Source organism: Heterodontus francisci, chromosome 11 (genome assembly GCF_036365525.1).
Source record: "Heterodontus francisci isolate sHetFra1 chromosome 11, sHetFra1.hap1, whole genome shotgun sequence".
Classification (NCBI taxonomy): domain Eukaryota; kingdom Metazoa; phylum Chordata; class Chondrichthyes; order Heterodontiformes; family Heterodontidae; genus Heterodontus; species Heterodontus francisci.
Window position 1 is genome coordinate 92,557,388 of NC_090381.1, and position 20,633 is coordinate 92,578,020.

Below are 20,633 nucleotides of genomic sequence, written 5' to 3' on the forward strand. Positions count from 1 at the left end.
AAAGACAAATGCAAACATGCAAATCAAAGCAAGAATTAATACAACATGACAACAGGTTTCTTCTTTTCCTACAATGTAAACTTGAGAAGGTGACAACGTACCTGAAGACAAAAACTGAATAAAAAAAAACATGAAGCAGTATTAGATCTGGCCATGTCTCCATGTATGCAATGGAGTGTGTAAGATCCAGTCATATTTCCACAGATCAGTGTTAGAATTGATCATGCGCTTACTGGGCAATGTTAAAACTGGTCACATATCTAAGTCTCCCATGCATGGTTGACATTCTAATTATAGTGTTAAACATTTTATAACAGATTGATTTGTGCATGGATACTTTGTAAGTAGCTATCCAAATATCTCTTTAAAGCTTTTCTCATGCTGGAAAAGGCTTAAAAAGCTCAATAGGGCCTCGCAATATAAGCACAAACTGCCTTTTTGAAAAGTGCTCCTATGCCAGTGAGTACGCTGCTCAGTTGCTAGGACATTCAGCATGTCCTCCATTCACAGGCATAGGGGTGCAGTCCAACAGGCAGGTCAGAAAACCTTACAATCCTTTTATATCCCTATAGATTACAGTTTGCATTATCTAGTACCTGATTTTGAAAGCACTGCAAAGCTTCTAATTGCAACTATACCAAGCCAGTTGAAATGTGGATAGTGTCCATGCAGGAAAATGATGGGGCACAGAGAAAAAGCACAAAGGGGAGATGCATACCACACACTTTGAGGTTTGCATTTCAGCACTTCCTGAAACAAGTACAATTCTTTGCTCAAGTAATAGTTAAAGAAGTAATTGAGGTAATGGAGGCAAAGCATCCTTGGACTTTTGTTGTTTATTTCAGTAACGGAGCATGAGGGAAAAATATGCCTGCGTAGCAGCATGTCAAAATAATGTCAATTCCCCAGGGGCAGGGAGCACTGCAGGCTGTTACCTGCAGGGGTGATGTAAATGAGAAAACCCGTGTGGGTCACACAGGTAGCAACCCGTGACGCTGTCTGTCCCCGGGGAATCTGCATTCTAGCGGCGCTATGCGAATGAATTTTTCCCCAATGTATTTTCAGTTTAAGACACTGGGCAGCCAAGCAGGGCAGTGCACAAAAGGGGGGGGATTGAAGAACTTGATCCCTTAAGGTAACATACTTTCCTACCTTCTGGTCCTCGAGGTCCTACTCTGCCCTCTGGGCATTGATTAGTCCTTCCTTGAAGTCCTGGAGCACCCTTAACACCTTTTGGTCCAGGTGATCCTGTTGATCCCGATGGTCCTGGTTCACTCTGCCCTTTTTAATTACAGGATTGCAGGAATATTAATAAATCATGCGACATGTCACAGGATAAAGCCAAATTTATAACCTAAAGTTAATTAATGGGGTCAGTTAGCTAGATGGCTAGAGTATGATGCAGAATAATGGCAACAGTGTGGGTTCAATCCCTGTACTGGCTTAGGTAGTTCTTGGGGCCTTGCCCCATAGTGATATCATGGCTTGAGCCGTGATAAGCAATCCTTGGACAATGAGGATGCTACATAGAGAGAGAGACAGAAAGGCAATTAAAGCCCTAACACGAGACAGCAACGAAAAGGAACTTATCAACCAATTGGACATGATTTTATAGAATTAAGAGTTTCTCTAAATGTATTTGGTATCTGTGTTCACAAAATGGTGTTGGTGAGATGGGTATGTGTCCTGAAGGGACAGTCTTTAGACGTATTTTCTATTTATGGCCTAGACATGATATAGTTATGCTTGGAAAGAGATGTGGCTTGCATCTGTATCCAGCAAGAAACATTTCAGTGCAATTACCTGGAAGAGAAGGTGTTTGGGTGTTACTGGCATCTGTTTCAAGGATTTGGTTAGTTGAATGGAATGGTTGTTGGTACAGTGTTTAAAAATATGCATACTAATTGTGTAGCCTTTACCTGGAGGTCCAGAAGTTCCTTGTTGTCCTTTCAATCCATTTAGACCATGTAAACCAAGTGATCCAGATTGACCTAGAGTAAAGGAAACATTGTTTCCAGTAACTCATTAATTTTTTAAAGGATCGCATCCAAGATAGGTCTATGAAATATTATATTGTTTATATTCCCAGTTGAAAATAGTTACAATCGTTATGTCTCAGATAAAGAAGAACAGCAGCCTAGCTGAGAAAAAAAGCTCTAATTTCTCCATACAGAATAAAGATTTGGCTATTTTGAAGTGGGTGTTTTGTATAGTTTGGGGCTCTGTTAAATTCAGATGTGCAGAAGTGGAAGCCAAACATTTGATCCCGTAGCTCACAAGCCAGCACAAAGACAGCTTATTACCAGCTTCTCAAGGACAAATAGGGATGGGCAATAAATGCTGGACATGCCGATGACACTCACATCCCATGGACACATTTTTAAAAAGTCTCCACTGTACACAGATTACATAAATTTTTTTCTGAAGTTTTTATTTTGCTATTTTCCCTTAGCAACTGAAATTCTTAATAAAGGTGTTTAAACAAAAGAAACTCCAATATATTACATATTTCGAAATAAGATGATTACATTTATTCACTGCATTAACTTTTGAGTCTCTTAATACCTTCAATGCTACTGTGGGACGTTTTACTATATTAAAGGTGCTATATAAATGCAGATAAGTGATTGACCATATTCTTCAACTAGCATGTGAAACTAATAATGCATTGACAGTCATTTATATATCACTTGACTCTTCATCAGATCCGATATAGACAAGTCCCTTCCCAATTGAAGTTCACCCCAACTAGAACGCCAGCAAAAATGGACACATAGTCGACCAGCAACAACAACTGTAATCTTTAAATCATTCGGTACTGGTTGCCATTTAATTCTCAAAACTGTATTTTTGAAGTGGCATATATCCTAATGTGATTAAACAGTTAATTATAAGTGTATAAGAATTTGTCAAAAACTTATTCTCTCAACTTCATTTTGATACAGACAGCTTTAAACTGTCCTGCCTGGAGCATGCCTTAATGACAGAAACAAGACTGGTGTGCATCAGGAGAGGTAAGGAAGGCTGCTTGCACTCAGAACTATTGACTCTATGTACATCAGTCTCTTTGAAGTAAAAATGGGGGCTTCAACTGAGAGACCAGACACAATACAGCAGGTATGTATACAGACATGTATATGTCGTGTGATTCTGAGTTTACGAAGTAGAGTCCAGGATACAATCATTATAGAGACTTATCCTGGAAAACACTTCAGTTTGTTTTGGTTTGAACACTGTTTATAGTAGTAAAACTTTCAGATTGTTACCACAGGTCCAGTTTCTCGAACAGTCATTATTGAAATAGTTGCCAACAGGTGCTTTTGGGTCGCACTGTATCCCCACAATTTACCTTTGGGACCAGGTGGACCAGGAGATCCCACAGATCCTGGTTTTCCTTGGATACCGGGTAATCCTGCTGGTCCTGGGCGTCCTGAATCTCCTGGAGGTCCCTGAATACCTTATGGAATCAATCAACACAGTCATTGTACCACAAGTTGATCATGTGACCATTTTGAACATGATTTCTAACTCTTGGTTACGCCTGTGACATAATCATATGGCTAATACACTGCTACAGTACTGATTTAGCCCTTTACAACACATAATCCACTTGAAAAATGAACTGACTACTTGTCTTATTCCATGGAAGTGTGCTTCCTACTGCCAGTTCCACAGAGGTAAGTATATGTTTCTTGAAAATGCAAAAATTCTTCACTGATTACAGTAGAGTTTATATAATTAATGACAGGCCTTTTCAGTTTTACATCCAGCATTGCTCTATCTTTTTTGTGTCCAACCTAATGACATACCATGAATAAAAGGCGAATGTCACTATGCAGCTGTTGGAATATTTTCAATATCCTCAAGCATCCCAGTCCCCTCCCCTCTCCTGCGGTTTCCAGATGTGGAGTGGGGGAAGTTAAGGACACAATGCCAGTAACTATGAATGATGTATCTTTCAAGTTGTCAAGCTGCAGGCATCAATGATCACTTCTTTTTGTGAAGGTTCCTCTGTAAGGTCATGTGACCAAGGTGTCATGTTACATTTTCTTTTTTCCCCCAATTGTGTGGTAGTTCTTGGGCATTATATGACACTGTGGATACAGTGGTGTCCATCTCCTAATTGTTCTCCTACATCTCATTATTCTCCTAACGGATTCTCGCACAAAGAATCTTTAGAGATATGATGGGCCACAAGTGCTGTAAACTCCTTTGGTTCTTCATCCACACCCATCTTACGATCTCTACATCTGACTGCCACACTGATCACATCTAACATATTGATAACCAACAGGTACTGGTTCAATTGCTCATTTTAAACAGCTATCAATACCTGGGAATCCCGGAATCCCTGGATCACCATGGATTCCCTTTACTGCGGGTGCACCTGGCCTTCCATCTAAACCAGGGGGTCCAGGGTGACCTGGTAAACCACTGTCTCCTAAAAAAGGAGAAACAAAAATCATTATTTGTACTGTAAGTTGAAAGTGCTGCAAGTGGTACAGGCAAGTTTACTGTGAGAAGCGTATTTATTGTCTGCATTACTGTTCCATGTACGTTCATGAAAGAAGAACAGAAAGATCAGGGACATAGACAGAACATTCAAAACAGCCAAAATAAAAACAGAAAATATTGCAGATAACAACTGGTTTGTCAGTATCTGGACTGGTTATATCCCTGAAACATTAATCTGTTATTTAGTGATACTGACAGACCTGCTGAATAGTCTCCCTTCCACAGGATTAGTAGTGCCCGAGGCTGTGGCCTTTTCATCAGGGTGGCTGCATGATTGGGGATTGAGAGGAGGCTCTGATGGCCAGAAGACTGCCTCCAGGTAGCTGATTAGCTCCAGAATCAGCAGGGGCCCCATCCGACCCGGGAGAATGCTGGCAGGTCCTGGAAATGGCCCCTAAGTGGAGCCTTAACTGGCTGCTGGCCTCTGTGAAGAGGGTTGTTGATTCCCACATTCGCCCACCCACAGTAATCATTACAGCGTAGAAGGAGGCCATTCGGCCCATCATGTCCGTACCAGTTCTCCGAATGAGCAATTCGCCTAATGCCATTCCCCCGCCTTTTCCCCACAACCCTACACATTCTTTCTTTTCAGTCGAATTCCCTTTCGAATGCCTCGGTTGAACTTGCCTCCACCACACTCTCAGGCAGTGCGTTCCAGGTACTAACCACTCACTGCGTGAAAAATTTTTCCTCATGTCGCTTTTGCTTCTTTTGCCAATTACTTTAAATCTGTGCCCTCTCGTTCCCGAACTTTTCACAAGTGGGAACAGTTTTTTCCTCTCCACTTTGTACAGACTCCTCATGAAACTTACCCGGGGGAGGATTAGTGTCAGGGAGCTGACCCATTGCGCAACTTTCAAAAATGTTCCCGCACCCCCGTCTCCAAAACTGCCTCCGCTGTTAATAATCCTCCCCTTGACTCCACTGGCAATGCATGCCCACCTGGTCCACTTGGCAGGAGGTCTTCTTCCAGGAGGCTGCAAATGGACACAATACCCTGAGCCTCTTGAAGCACTGCTGCTCTGTCATATCCAGGACACTTATCCTCTATCTGCAAAACCTGTATTAGCTCACCTCCTGTGAGCTGTTGATCCCCCTCTTCTGTGCAGCAGCAGATGGTTGAGGAGAAGGTTGGTGCTGCTCCTGATGCTGTTGGTGTTGCTGCTGCTGTTCTTTTTGTGCCTCATCTGAGGTCCAAGGTAGAGCTGCATAAGTAACTCTCATACTGCTGTGAAGCTGGGATATGCAGATCAAAGACAAAAAAACTCAGAGGCAGCAGTAATGAGCTTCTCAGTATTGAAAATCATCTCCAAAGCAGTGAAAGCACACTTCTGTGAGCAAACGCCTTTCACTTAGGTGAGGAAGCAGGTGTCAGATGTCAGTATTTAAAGCCTTTCTTGTCTGTCAACTGCTCAGATCCATTGTCTTGCTGTCCTCTCACCTGGTTTTACCTGGCGATTTGCAGGAAGCCCGGGAAATTCATGTGCACAGAGTTAAAGTAATAATCCTGGGTTAACATAGAAAATAGGAGCAGGAGTAGGCCATTCGGCCCTGCGAGCCTGCTCCGCCATTCATTATGATCAAGGCTGATCATCCAACTCAGTAGCCTGTTCCTGCTTTCTCCCCATACCCTTTGATCCCTTTAGACCCAAGAGCTATATCTAACTCCTTCTTGAAAACATACAATGTTTTGGCCTCACATCCTTTCTGTGGTAGCGAATTCCACAGGCTCACCACTCTCTGGGTGAAGAAATTTCTCCTCATCTCAGTGTTGAAAGGTTTACCTCATATCCTTAGATTATGGCCCCTGGTTCTGGACTCCCCCACCATCAGGGACATCCTTCCTGCATCTACCCTGTCAAGTCCTGTTAGAATTTTATAGGTTTCTATGAGATCCCCCCTCACTCTTGTGAACTCCAGCGAATATAATCCTGACCGATTCAATCTCTCCTCATACGTCAGTCCCACCATCCCCGGAATGAGGCTGGTAAACCTTCGCTGCACTCCCTCTATAGCAAGAACATCTTTCCTCAGATTAAGGAGACCAAAACTGCACACAATATTCCAGGTGTGGCCTCACCAAGGCACTGTATAAGTGCAGCAAGACATCCCTGCTCCTGTACTCGAATCCTCTCGCTATGAAGGCCAACATACCATTTGCCTTTTTTACCACTTGTTGGACCTGCATGCTTACCTCAGCGACTGGTGTACGAGAACACCCAAATCTCGCTGCGTATTCCCCTCTCTCAGTTTATAGCTGTTCAGATAATAATCTGCCTTCCTGTTTTTGCAACCAAAGTGGATAACCTCACATTTATCCACATTATACTGCATCTGCCAGGCACTAGCCCATTCACTCAACTTGTCCAAATCACCCTGAAGCCTCTGTGCATCCTCCTCACAAATCACCCTCCCACCCAGTTTTGTGTCATCTGCAAATTTGGAAATATTACATTTAGTTCCCTCTTCTAAATCATTAATATATATTGTGAATAGCTGGGGCCCTAGCACCGATCCCTGCGGTACCACACTAGTCACTGCCTGCCATTCGGAAAAACACCCTTTTATTCCTACTCATTGTTTCCTGTCTGCCAACCAATTTTCTATCCATCACAATACACTACCCCCAATCCCATGCGCTTTAATTTTACATGCTAATCTCTTATGTGGGACTTTGTCAAAAGCCTTCTGAAAGTCCAAATAAACCACATCCACTGGCTCCCCCTCATCAACTCTACTTTACATCCTCGAAGAAGTCTAGTAGATTTGTCGAGCATGATTTCCCTTTCGTGAATCCATGCTGACTCTGCCCGATTCTACCACTGTTCTCTAAGTGCTCTGCTATAAAATCTTTGATAATGGACTCTAGCAGCTAATGAGCAGTTCGCATATTGAAATAGCAGGTCTGTCTGTCCCATTGCCATGCGACGAAGAAGAACTTCAGGTTAAAGGCAGATGTCGATGGTTTCCTGCCAGCTTTCCAACTCGCCGGAAGTTTCAAATGTTTTAACCTGCTGCCTGCGCAGAAACTCACCCACCTTGACAGGTTAAAATTTCCCCCCATACATTTGAAGTAACAGAAATAGATAAACCTCCTGCTCATTTAAAACTGAGATCAAATCAAAGAGTACTTGAATCTGTCAGCCCACTCTGCTGATCTATTTGGGTCTTCCTGAAGTCTTTTTTATTACTGTTCACCTTTCCAAATGTCTTACTTCTGTACTGGATCCTTATACCCAAGTTTAAATTATCTATATATATCCTGCAAACAAATACGGACTCAGCACTGAAGCCTCGTGCTTGATTTTCAGCCCCCAGTGGAGCCAGGAGCAGAGGTGGGCAGGTGTCACAAATAGCATCGCTGGCCTGTGTGCCATTTCCCTGGCTCCATCCTGCACCTGGGCCATTTTCCCAGAAGCAGGATAGGGGTGTTGGGGTTTTGGGGGGGGGGGGGGGGGGGAGCGGAAAGAGAGCGGGTGGCGGGGCTACTCGCCTGCATACGGTGAGTGTTGATTAAACCAATTAAGGGACTATTAATGGAGACCAACTGGGGTTTTTCCACAGCGGTGGTGGCCAGATTAGCTGCCTGGAGGTGACCTTTCAGCAGCAAACCATGGGCCCAGCACTCTAGGCAGGCTTAGAGGCCCTTCGTGCCTGCCTGCGTGTAGTAGTAGCCTCAGGCCGCCCTGTAGAGGCGCTCCCCCGCCCCCACAATGGTGGCCAGGCTGAAACTTTAGAAAAAGTCAGAGGGAGGCCACCTCCATTTTGAAGCGCCCTCTCTCTCACTTACCTGCCATGGCATCTTGCTACTGCTTTCAAGCTGGAGGGCCTCTCATTGGCCCTCCAGTTTCGAGAGCCTGCCCATCACCCTTAATTGGATGGTGAGCCTGCCCTCCGTCCATTAATTGGCCACTCTGGGGAAAATCAAATTGAGTAACTTTTTCTCACACAGTGCGGGCTTCTGACCCTCATTTGGCCTCGTGGCGGGTTTCAGAAGCAGGGAGGAAAATCCTGCCCCCAGTGTTTACCAATTCCAATCATTCTCAAGCCCACAAAAAACCCAATTATCCGTTTCCTGTTCATCAACAATTTTTTTTCTATCTGTGCTGCTACTTTTCCACTCACTGAAAACACTTAAAATTTTTCCAGCAATAGCAAGTCTCTTGTGAGACACTTTAGCGAACACATTCTGAAAATGCTTCAACACAATAGCTGCTGCATTTACTTGATCAACTGGTCACTTTTTAAAAAATAAACTACCAAATTTCACATAGACCACTTAGAGTCATAACAAATTTGTTGAAAACAAGCTGTTTTTAATGCATCTGTGCTGGTTGTCCTTGATTTACCCATTCATTTCTAAATGCCTAATAATTTGATGTCAAATTATGGAGTAGGCCTACAACCTAGCGCTGTAGAATGGAACACTTTCCAGTGTCACATGCCTTGTGTCAGTATTTGAAGTTCCTAGATGCATCATCGATTAGATTCAGAATAAAAGTGATAGACAAATAGCTCAGCCTGGTACCAAGTAAAACTCTCCCACTACTTTACCTTAGTAACATGGCTTAATGTTTTCAACTCCCAAACCGGCCACCTTTGTACCCTGAGGCAGACTGCCAACTATATCAGATCAAGTATGGTTTTATGCTGTGTGGTTTTACCCAACGGAAACCTAGACTGTCTTATTTCACATAGGGTATGAGGATAAATTTCCACAAGGACTTTTCCATTTGTCCACAGCAATTTCAATGGAAGAGTAGCGGACACCTCTGAGAAACAACTCAAAGTGTTTAAACTATTTTCTGAGGTTTCTCCTCCCCTACCTCCAAAGTTACAATGAATAGGAGAAATCCCTACAGAAATTCACCCACTGGAAGTAGACTTCAACCTATCAGTTAGTGCAGGACTCAAATATAGGGCCCAGGTGTTGAGGGATAGTTGCTCCAGCCACAAGCTGCACCCAGCCACTGAAATTGCTGATTCTTCAACAGTTACACTTTACCTGGCTCTCCAGGATCACCACGCTGCCCTTTCGGTCCAGGAGATCCCTTCAAACTAATAGAATCACCTGTGTCACCTGTTGAAAGAAGCATTGGTAGTTTATTTTTTAAAGGAAGATTGTAATTATAATAACTAACAATAAATAACATTAGGCTGAACCTGGCAATTGAGAGGTAATTGTCTTTCTTCATTCATTGTACTGTTGTGTGTAGTCTAAACCTTTAAGAAAAATGCATCTTCATCTCAAAACCTTGTTAAATTTCACCTATCTTCCTTTTCCACACCTCCCCTCCAATGCTGCCACCCACTCCACTCCTGCCACCACCTTACTTTCTTGTGTGAATTCTTATGCTCATCAACATGATGGATGTAAGTAATGGAGAATGGAACACTTTCTATTTCAGGCACATAGGAAGGTTTTCAATTCCCGGGTCGGGACCTGACTGGCTTAACTGGTCATTTATTGATTTCGGCCTCCTCCAGCTCTCGGCAAAGCCTTTTAAACATTGAGCATGTTGGTTTCGCATCAGGAAACCAACTCGCCAACCTGAGGGGTGGGTTTATGCCTCCACCTGCCCCCAATCCCCCCTCTCATTTCAATAAAAATCCTGCCCATAGGCCTTGATTTTAAATTCCCCCATCTAGCAAAAACCAGAGGTTCAGTTAAAATGGAGCTTACCCAATCCCTTCCCACTCCAATCTGGAGAAATTTTTTTAACATTCTTTCCTGGGATGTGGGCATCACTGGAGAGGCCAGCATTTGTTGCCCATCCCCAATTGCCCTTGACAACTGAGTGGCTTGCTAGGCCATTTCAGAGGACAGTTAAGTATCAACCACATTGGTATAGGTCTGGAGTCACATGTAGGCCAGACCAGGTAAGGACGGCAGATTTCCTTCCCTGAAGGACATTAGTGAACCAGATAGGTTTTTATGACAATCGATGATAGCTTCATGGCACCGTCGCTGAGACTAGGGGCTGGATTATAGCGGTGAACTCAAAAAATGGCAGCCCGCCCACCAAAGAGCCTCTGTCATCACCCGCTTGGCAGCTCATTTAAATAATTGGGGCAGCCTGCCGGCCCTCAATCATGGCGCCATTTTTAAAGGGCAGCCAGCCCTGCGGGCTCATTTATATTCTGAAAGAAATAACCCACCAAAATTAAATAAATAAATTTCCAATGCCCCTTCCCAACCCCCCATAGCAATTACATTAACTATTTGCCCTTCCCCTCCCCCCAAAACACTTACCTTTTACATTTGACCTTCCCCTCCAAACTTCACAAAGTTTAAAGTTCAACCCTCCCCACCATCCTCTACAACCATTACGTGTAGTTGACCCTGAAAATTCCAGATTTTTATTAATTAATTAAATTAAGTTAGGGCGGCACAGTGGCGCAGTGGTTAGCACCACAGCCTCACAGCTCCAGGGACCCGGGTTCGATTCTGGGTACTGCCTGTGCGGAGTTAGCAAGTTCTCCCTGTGACTGTGTGGGTTTTCGCTGGGTGCTCCGGTTTCCTCCCACAGCCAAAGACTTGCAGGTGATAAGTAAATTGGCCATTGCAAATTGTCCCTGGTGTATGGTAGATGGGATTACTGCAGGGTTAGTATAAATGGGTAGTTGTTGGTCGGCACAGACTCGGTGGGCCGAAAGGCCTGTTTCAGTGCTGTATCTCTAAAATAAAAAATAAATAAATTAAATTCCACTGGCTGCCATAGTGGGATTTGAACCCATATCCCCAGGGCATTAGCCTGGAGCTCTGAAATACTAGTTCAGTGCAATTACCACTATGCCACCATCTCCCATATAAAGTGATCAGCAGTGGAAACACAAGATTTTCTTCCCCTTACCAACCAGGGGTACAGGGCCCAATTATAGCACCCCAAGTGCTGCCCATTTCAGTGTGGGCCAAGAATCGAACCTGGAACCTTATGGTGTGTGGCTTAACTGTACATCAAGCAGCACTTTTACATGTAAGGTTATTGTAGGATCTCATTTACTTGTCAAAATAAATTTATGAAAATTTACTCAACAACTATCCAGCAGCTTATGAATTTTTGGGCCAAAACCACAGTCATTCGAGTTGTAGAAATCACTAACTTCAACTCGTTCCCTCAGTTCAGTGAGCTGAATGTTGGCTACATGGGTAGAAAGTACAATTCATGGTTTTAATAAGAGCGCACAAATTCATTAATATTTTACGGAAAGCTAATCAATTATACCCATACCTTTTGTTCCTTTACAACCAGGTGCACCCTGTGATCCAGGTGATCCCAATTGTCCTTTGTCACCCTAAAAGTAAATATACCACATCTTGAAATTATATTGAACCCTTTACAATACAATGGTCCTGATGTCATAACAAGCACCTCATGAATCTGTTATATTGATTCCACATACTTACTTTCTCCCCCTTCATTCCAGGAAATCCAATGATACCTCTTCGACCTTTTTGTCCCATATACCCTTGTCGCCCAGGTGGACCCGTTGGTCCATTCATCCCAGGAAAACCTTTCTTGGAGCCTGGAACTCCAGGCCTGCCAGGGAATCCAGGAATGCCTGGATTCCCAGGCAATCCCTTTTCACCTGAAACAGTAGTTATAGCACAATTAGAGTAATGTTAAAAATAAACTACTCAAGTTCAAGTTCAGGTCCCAAAAGGACCTCAACATAATGACACATCAATGCTTTTGATACAAGACCACCTCTGATCCACAAGCCTACTTTTCCAAACCTCTAATACAGATCATGTATGTCATTGACATTAGTGGGATGTCACAACACATTGAAACCTTGAACATAGCAGCATTCCCACCATTAAAACATTATTTTTTTTTTAGTTGAAAGTCATTTGATTCTCCCTCATTTTATCTTGGCATTTCTTCATGCATGAAGATTTTGGGAAGGTTGTAGTCATCGATTCCAGGTCTGCTGGTAGCTAGTCAGGGCTATCCGTGACTGGCAGATTCTCCCACAGTGGGTGCAAGTGAAGGTGTAGTTGCTGCTGGGGGCAATTGAATCTATCCTTCTCCTCTTTTTCCCTTTCATGCTGGTTCTTCGCTCAGTCTCAAAGGTGCCTGTAGTCCTCCTGATGTAGCATCTCCAGGCATCACGATCAATGGCCTGTGCTTCCCACTGTCGATGGCCGATGTGACATACAGAGAGGGACTTCTTTAGGGACTCCTTGAAATGTTTGCATGGGCCCCTCTGTTCCTTTTACCTGTGGTCAGCTCTCCATACAACACGATCTTGGGCAGGCGACTGTCGTTCATCCGGGCAAAGTGACCCCCACAACGCAGTTGGCTTTGTAGGAGGATGCCCTCAATGCTGGTGATATTGGCTGTTTCCAGGACTTCAATGTTTGTGATGCGGTCCTGCAGTAGATCTTGAGGATGCTGCAGAGGCAGCGCTGATGGAAGCTCTCTAGAAGGCGTACACGATGGCAGTATGGGACCCATGACTCGGTGCCATACAGCAGAGTGGTGAGGACTACGCTTTGTACACTTTGAACTTGGTCTGTGCTCTGAGGCTGTGGTTGCTGAATTTCTGTTTGCTTTTGAAAGTGTATTGTCCAATTCCTTGTCTACGATGGCTCCCCAAATAAGAAAACTCCTTGACGGCATTCAGCTCGGTTCCCTCGAGGACAATGCTTGGTGGTCTATATTCGTCTTGGGTGCAGGCTGATGCAGGACTTCAGTTGCCTTTAAACTGATTTTTAGTCCGAAGAGTTGTGCCACTTTGGAAAAATGTGCTGTTATACGTTACAGGTCTGACTGACTGTGGGCCCAGAGAGCACAGTCATTGGCGAAAAGAAGTTCACGGGTGAGTTTTTCTTGTGTCTTTGTGTGAGCCTGAAGATACCCGATGTTGAAAAGGCCTCCCACAGTCTGGAAGCATGCGTAAACTCCCTCCTTAAGGTCTCCTGTTGCCTTTTGCAGCATCATGCTGAAAAAGATGGTGAATAGGGTCGGGGCCAGCACACGTCCCTGCTTCATGCCAGTGGAGGTACGGAAGGGACTTGAGAGGTCGCTGTTTTGCTTGACTTGTCTGCACTGATTTTCATGAAACTGCTTCACCATGGCCAGGAACCTGGGTGGCCATCTAAGTTTTTCAAGGATTTTCCAAAGTCCATCTCTGCTCACAGTGTTGAATGCCTTGGTGAGGTCTACGAAAGTGACGGACAGGCCTTTGTTCTGTTCACGACACTTTTCTTGTAATTATCTAAGTTCAAACACCATGACTGTGGTGCCTCTGTTTGCTCTGAAACCACACTGGCTCTCTGGGAGGTTTTCTTCCGCAATGGTAGGCACAAGCCTGTTCAGGAGTATTCTAGCCATGATCTTTCCATCAATAGATAGGAGGCTGATCCCACGGTGGTTGGAGCAATTTGATTTTTCTCCTTTGTTTTTGCACAAGTTGATGATAACAGCTTCACAAAGATCCCATGGAATCCTGCCCTGTTACTAGCAGGCCAAGAAAAACTCATGCTGTATAGGCCACCATGCTTCAAGGCTTGGAATGGAATTCCATCGGCTCCGGGGGCTTTGTTGTTCTCCTTCTGGTTGATGGCGGTCACTGTTTATTTTAGGAGTCCTCATTTTATAAATATGCTACAAATAGCTACAATCTGGGCACTAGGTATTTGTTCAGTTATAAGCTGATGCTTTTACCTCTAAGAGGTGGATTTAAATCTCAGCCAGGGTCCTTGTAGCACTAGTGTATGTTTTCTCACTTCCCGCACCAGATATGTTTAAGTCATTACCTGCATTAAGTGCAGTTTTCTGCTGTATTTCACCAGTCACCAGGAGGTAGCTTAACATTTCACCCAAATGACTTACTTTTTGACCATTACAACCAAGAGAGAGATGACTTTCATCATCTTATTTTGTTGGTTCAAATTCATTCCAGAAGTGAACAAATAATACATTTATTTCAACAAGCCACCCATCACTAACCAATCCTTTAACCAAATCTAAGACATTTGAAAGTTAGTACATTGAAGGCTGTGTTTTCCTTACCTCTTGGTCCTGTACATCCATGTTCACCAGTAAGACCTGAGATTCCTCTGGTACCTTTTACATAGAAGATAACAGGTGTTGATCCTTCCCCTTGGTCCCCTATTTCTCCTGAAACAAAACAATTGAAATTTTCCTGTTTGTACAATTATTCTCTTGCAGCTTAACAAAACCATTTTGAACTCCTTAAAAATGATCATAGTCCCTTAGATTTCCTTTTATGAAACTACATTTTTTGAATAGAATGGAAGGACATGTGATTTCGAATTATCCAAAGAACCACCGGAGGTCAAGATTCACAGCAGCCCAGTTACCACCAGGCAACCAAAACAGTTTGGAAGTCAAGCTATGGGCTATGTGTTATTTCACTCTCTGTGTTAAAGTGTCTCCTTCAATTACCAGACAGAAAAAAGGGGCAATTTTAACCCTACCCACCAGGTAGAAACTAGGCAGGCAGTTAAAATCGCCAAGAAGACTTAACCCGTCGACATCCCGATCTCTTCCCGCAGTCTTTGATTTTACACAGAATCACAGTGCTAAATAAATGTTGTAAGTAATATATGGAAATTATTACAGAGACAAGGAGAGTCTAGTCTGATCTCACACAGTAACAATTTCATGATTACTCTGACAATTATTACTGAGAATTGAAGCACTATACATGTGTAGAGCAGATGTGCTGAATCTAATCACTGGATCATGTAACTTGGGGTGCAAGTATGGCTGATCTACCAGCTCCATCAACTGTTTCTCTGGGACAGCAAGGCCAGTTGAGCTGAAAGTAAATTTTTGCAAAATTTAAATAAGTTGCAGTGTTTGAGTAAACTTTATTTTACTATTTTGCTCATCCCAAAGTGTTATATGCTAGAATAAAGGACTCGCTGCTGATTAAAGGACAACATATGGATGCCAATGACTCCATATATAAATTGGAGGTCTTACCCCAGTTACTCCCTTGCGTACAGTCGTTCTGCTCACTCCTATAAGCAGTCTGTAATTTACATTTAGGAGTGTGCCTGTACAGCCTAATATCTAGCTATAAAAGATGTAAACTAAGGATGTAACATTAATAACCCCCTGTCATCTGAAGTGGATATTCCTGTCTTTGGCATGAGCCCTCATGTACCTGTTCAATCCTTTTGCAAGTGGACCGAGTGAACACTTTTCAAGGTGAAACTAGATATGAATTGTTGAGCAAACACAACAGCAATTGTGAACACACTCATTTAATTCAAACTGTACCAACTTGCATTCATGTAACACTACAAACTAATGAACTGACTAAAATAAAAACAAAATGTGCTGGAAATACTCAGTGGGTCTGGCAGCATCTGTGGAGAGAGAAGCAGAGTTAACGTTTCAGGTCTGTGACCTTTCATCAGAACTGGCAAAGGTTACAAAAGAATTAGGTTTTAAGCAAATGAAGGGGAGAGAGGTGGGGTAGAGAACAAAGGGGAAGGTGTTTGATAGGGCAGAGGGCAGGAGAGATTAAATAACAAAGCTTTCCTGGGACAAAGGCAAAGAGTGTGTTAATGCTTGTGGTGAAAGACAAAGCATTAATCCAGAGAAAGTGTTAATAGCAGAATAACAAGCAGCTCTGACTGCATGAAAAACAGGAACATGGTTAAAAAATAAAATATAAAAAAAAGGCAAGTCATGCTCTGAAGTTATTGAACTCAATGTTCAGTCTGTAGAGTGCCTAATCAAAAGATCAGGTGCTGCTCCTCGAGCTGGCGCCGATGTTCACTGGAACACTGGAGCAGGCCAAAGACAGAAATGTTGGCATGAGAGCAGGGAGGGGGTGCGGGGGGCGGGCGGGGGAGTGTTGAAATGGCAAGCAACCGGAAGCTCAGGGTCATGCTTTTGGACTGAGTGGAGGTTTTCCGCAAAGCGATCACCCTATCTGCGTTTGGCTCCCCAGTGTACAGGAGACTGCATTGTGAGCAGCGAATACAGTGTACTAAGTTGAAAGAAGTACAAGTAAATCGCTACTTCACCTGAAAGGAGCGTTTGGGGCTTGGATAGTGAGAAGAGAGGACGCAAAAGGGCAGGTATTACACCTCCTGTGATTGAATGGGAAGGTGCCGTGGGAAGGGGACGAGATGTCAGGGGTAATGGAGGAGTGGACCAGGGTGCTGTGGAGGGAACAATCCCTTCGGAGGGCTGACAGGGGAGGGGAGGGGAGGGGAAGATGCGTTTGGCAGTGGTATCACGCTGGAGGTGGCGGAAATGCAGAGGATGATCCTTTGGATGTGGAGGCTGGTGGGGTGGAAAGTGAGGACAAGGGGAACCCTGTCGCAGTTCTGGGAGGGAGGGGAAGGGGTGAAGGCAGAAGTGCGAGAAATCGGCTGGACTACACTGCTCCGCATCACCTCACTTAAGTCAAACAACATAACTTCAAATATAAAAGTAAAATACCGCAGATGCTGGAAATCTGAAATGAAAACAGAAAGTGCTGGAAATATTCAGCAGGTCAGGCAGCATCCGTGGAGAGAGAAACAGAGTCATCGTTTCAGGTCTGTGTAAAGGTCACAGACCTGAAATGTTAACTCGGCTTCTCTCTCCACGGATGCTGCCGAACATAACTTCTAAGTAGTTTCCTGTAACCCAGCCTGAGTCTGGCAAAAGTCTGTTCTAGCAGCAACCTGTTTAAAAACCTGACTGTTAATGTGTGTTTGATGTCTGACTAGCAGAGACCTTCATAGCGAGAGGATTCGAGTACAGGAGCAGGGATGTCTTGCTGCAATTATACAGGGCCTTGATGAGGCCACACCTGGAATATTGTGTGCAGTTTTGGTCTCCTTATCTGAGGAAGGATGTTCTTGCTATAGAAGGAGTGCAGCGAAGGTTTACCAGACTGATTCCTGGAATGGTGGGACTGACGTATGAGGAGAGATTGAATCGGTTAGGATTATATTTGCTGGAGTTCAGAAGAATGAGGGGGGGATCTCATAGAAACCTATAAAATTCTAACAGGACTTGACAGGGTAGATGCAGGAAGGATGTTCCCGATGGTGGGGGAGTCCAGAAGCAGGGGTCATAGTCTAAGGATACAGGGTAAACCATTCAGGACTGAGATGAGGAGAAATTTCTTCACCCAGAGAGTGGTGAGCCTGTGGAATTCGCTATCACAGAAAGCAGTTGAGGCCAAAACATTGTATGTTTTCAAGAAGGAGTTAGATATAGCTCTTGGGTTTAAAGGGATCGAAGGGTATGGGGCAAAAGCGGGAACAGGTTACTGAGTTGGATGATCAGCCATGATCATAATGAATGGTGGAGCAGGCTCGCAGGGCCGAATGGCCTATTCCTGCTCTTATTTTCTATGCTTCTAGGTTAGGCCTGCAAAACATTTGCGGTGAGTATCTTTGTTATAACAGTACATTTTTGCGACCAGGTGAGAAAGGGGTCTAGGGGTTCCCTCTCGGCCTTTGCCTGATTTAACATAATAGGGTTTAATTTTAAAAACACCATGTTTTTAGCTACCCTTCAGTGAATCCTTGTTCACTACTCTCCAATTGTAAGGCAAAGAAATCAACCAGACATGTTTTCTTAGATTTAAACAAGAAAGGTGGAAGTTTATTAACCTTAAACTCTAATTCGGTTAATGACTACGAATACACGACGCAACCACGCTAGCATGCGTAAGCGATAAACACACACGCAGATAGGGACAGAAAAGTAGAAAGAATAAAGGGGAAAAGTTTGAGGCAATAGTTGGGATTTATTCACGGTCCTTTGAGTTTGATATAGAATCTTTGAATGCTGGTAAGTCTTGCCGTTTCGTTGGGGCCCAGTGCATGCTTTAAAACCAGTTTCACTGTAGGAGTCTTTTCTCTCTTGAGGTTTAAGTGACTTCAGTGGATCTGGAGATTTGTGAGTGAGAGAGAGAGAGAGAGAGAGAGAGCTAGCCAGGAGAGAGGCTCCCTTCTTCCAAGTTTAGTTGCAATCTGACCCAAACTGTGCTGTGAGCAGTTCAAACAAAACCTGGGCCAGCAGGTTAGTCATGTGACTTGCTGTTTTAACAAACCCCTGCATTTGTGGATTCTCCATCTTAGCAGACACCCTAGAATGCTGGCTTTCTTACACATTCAATGTCTGGTGATCAAAATCCATTTGGGTTAATTGGATCAGGGAGCCTCTTATCTCCAGGCACCGTCTCTTAGTATGCAAATGTTTTCTAGCCACTGCTGATCTCTTTAAACAAGTCATTTCTTCATTCCAGCAATAGTTTAAAATTAATGTTCATATGGCAAAATTAATATGCCTCATTCTTGGCAGGTGAGGGTCTTCATGACAACTTCTTTAAATCTCCATCCCATGCCATTCCATTCTCCTCATACCATATCCATCCCATGCCTTTCCTCCCTCTCATATCATCCCCATTCCATCCCTTGCCTTCTTCCTATGCCATTCCCATCCATACCTCCAATGAATTCCCCCTCCCTCTCATGCTGTCCAACCCCCAACCTCCCATCCCATGCCCCCTCCCGTGCCATCCACTCCGTCCCATGTTGTTGCCCTGCCCCCATGCTGTCCACCCCATGCTGCTCCGTCTGCCCACTCCCATGCCATTTCCCCCCATGCCATCCTCCCACCCTCTTGTGCTGTTCCCCATCCTAGATGACCCCTTCCCATATGCTGTTCTGCCGCCCATGCCATTGCCCCCCCGCCATCCCCTCTCCCATGCTATCCCCCCATGCTGTTACCCCCACCCCAAATTGCTGTTCCTCTCTGCCCCCTCTGATGCCATTCCTTCCCTCCTCCCATGCCATCATCCCCCATCCTCAATCTCTCTAGCCAGGGTAACTTTGTTGTTGGGCTCTCCCTGACCTTCCACTGTTTGTTTTCTCCATCAACACCCCCCTCCACACTGCCACCACTGCTGCCACCAATCCATTGACTGCCATGTGTGCATCACACACTCCAGTCCTCCGTGCACCCCACCTACCTCCTAGTGCACCAGGCTCCACCCACCAAATTAACCTACTGGCCAACCAGAAAAGTGTGGGCAGAAGAAAACTGTATTATTATAGATACTATCTTTTTGTAGATACAATCCGCAGGGAGGGCCTATGCCAGAGAGTCCTTTTGATGAACTCTTTGGATCAGGAACTTCCCAGGACGATAGGTGTGAGGTTTTTATTAATTACCAGGGCAGGTTAACAACATGTTCATTATTTTCTGTCTTCAAGAAAATAATTTCATTAGTATTTAACTATCTTTCCTCTCAGTCCTTCTTTAAACTTGGGTGAATTCAGTTTGCTTTAAAGATCTAATTATTTAAAATATAATTTTTGCCCCCAAACCCTTTCTACGGAAAAATGGCCAAAATTGTCACAATTCCCTACCCAGTGAGTTTGTCATCCAAGCTCAGCCATTATATGGGAGGACCAAGCACAATGCAGGTGCAAAGTGAGACAGAGAAAATGCACCACACCACACTCACATTCTTTCAAACAGTGAGTTGAAGACCCCAAGGCCTGGTGTGTGGTTGAAGAATGATCTGTGATGTTGGAGATTAAAGAACAAAGAACAGTACAGCACAGGAACAGGCCATTCGGCCCTCCAAGCCTGCGCCAATCTTGATGCCTGCCTAAACTAAAACCTTCTGCACTTCCGGGGTCCATATCCCTCTATTCCCATCCTATTCATGTATTTGTCAAGATGCCTCTTAAACGTCTCTATGGTACCTGCTTCCACCACCTCCCCGGCAACAAGTTCCAGGCACTCACCACCCTCTGTGTAAAGAACTTGCCTCGCACATCCCCTCTAAACTTTGCCCCTCTCACCTTAAACCTATGTCCCCTAGTAACTGACTCTTCCACCCTGGAAAAAAGCTTCTGACTATCCACTCTGTCCATGCCTCTTATAACTTTGTAAACCTCTATCATGTCGCCCCTCCACCTCTGTCGTTCCAGTGAAAACAATCCGAGTTTATCCAACCTCTCCTCATAGCTGATGCCCTCCAGACCAGGCAACATCCTGGTAAAGCTCTTCTGTACCCTCTCCAAAGCCTCCACATCCTTCTGGTAGTGTGGCGACCAGAATTGCACGCAATATTCTAAGTGTGGCCTAACTAAGGTTCTGTACAGCTGCAGC

At 44.2% G+C, this 20,633-nt stretch overlaps 1 protein-coding gene across 1 annotated transcript in view; it reads right to left on the minus strand.

Moving 5' to 3' along the window:
- Positions 1 to 20,633, minus strand: part of LOC137375058 (collagen alpha-4(IV) chain-like) — a 226,548-nt gene that overhangs the window by 48,016 nt on the left and 157,899 nt on the right. The window contains exons 33-40 of the mRNA XM_068041685.1: positions 14,538 to 14,645; positions 11,924 to 12,105; positions 11,748 to 11,811; positions 9,521 to 9,595; positions 4,334 to 4,441; positions 3,350 to 3,457; positions 1,920 to 1,991; positions 1,153 to 1,281 (exon numbers count right to left, since the gene is read on the minus strand). Of these exons, the coding sequence (XP_067897786.1) occupies positions 1,153 to 1,281; positions 1,920 to 1,991; positions 3,350 to 3,457; positions 4,334 to 4,441; positions 9,521 to 9,595; positions 11,748 to 11,811; positions 11,924 to 12,105; positions 14,538 to 14,645 (846 nt within the window). The remainder of the gene's footprint in view (positions 1 to 1,152; positions 1,282 to 1,919; positions 1,992 to 3,349; positions 3,458 to 4,333; positions 4,442 to 9,520; positions 9,596 to 11,747; positions 11,812 to 11,923; positions 12,106 to 14,537; positions 14,646 to 20,633) is intronic.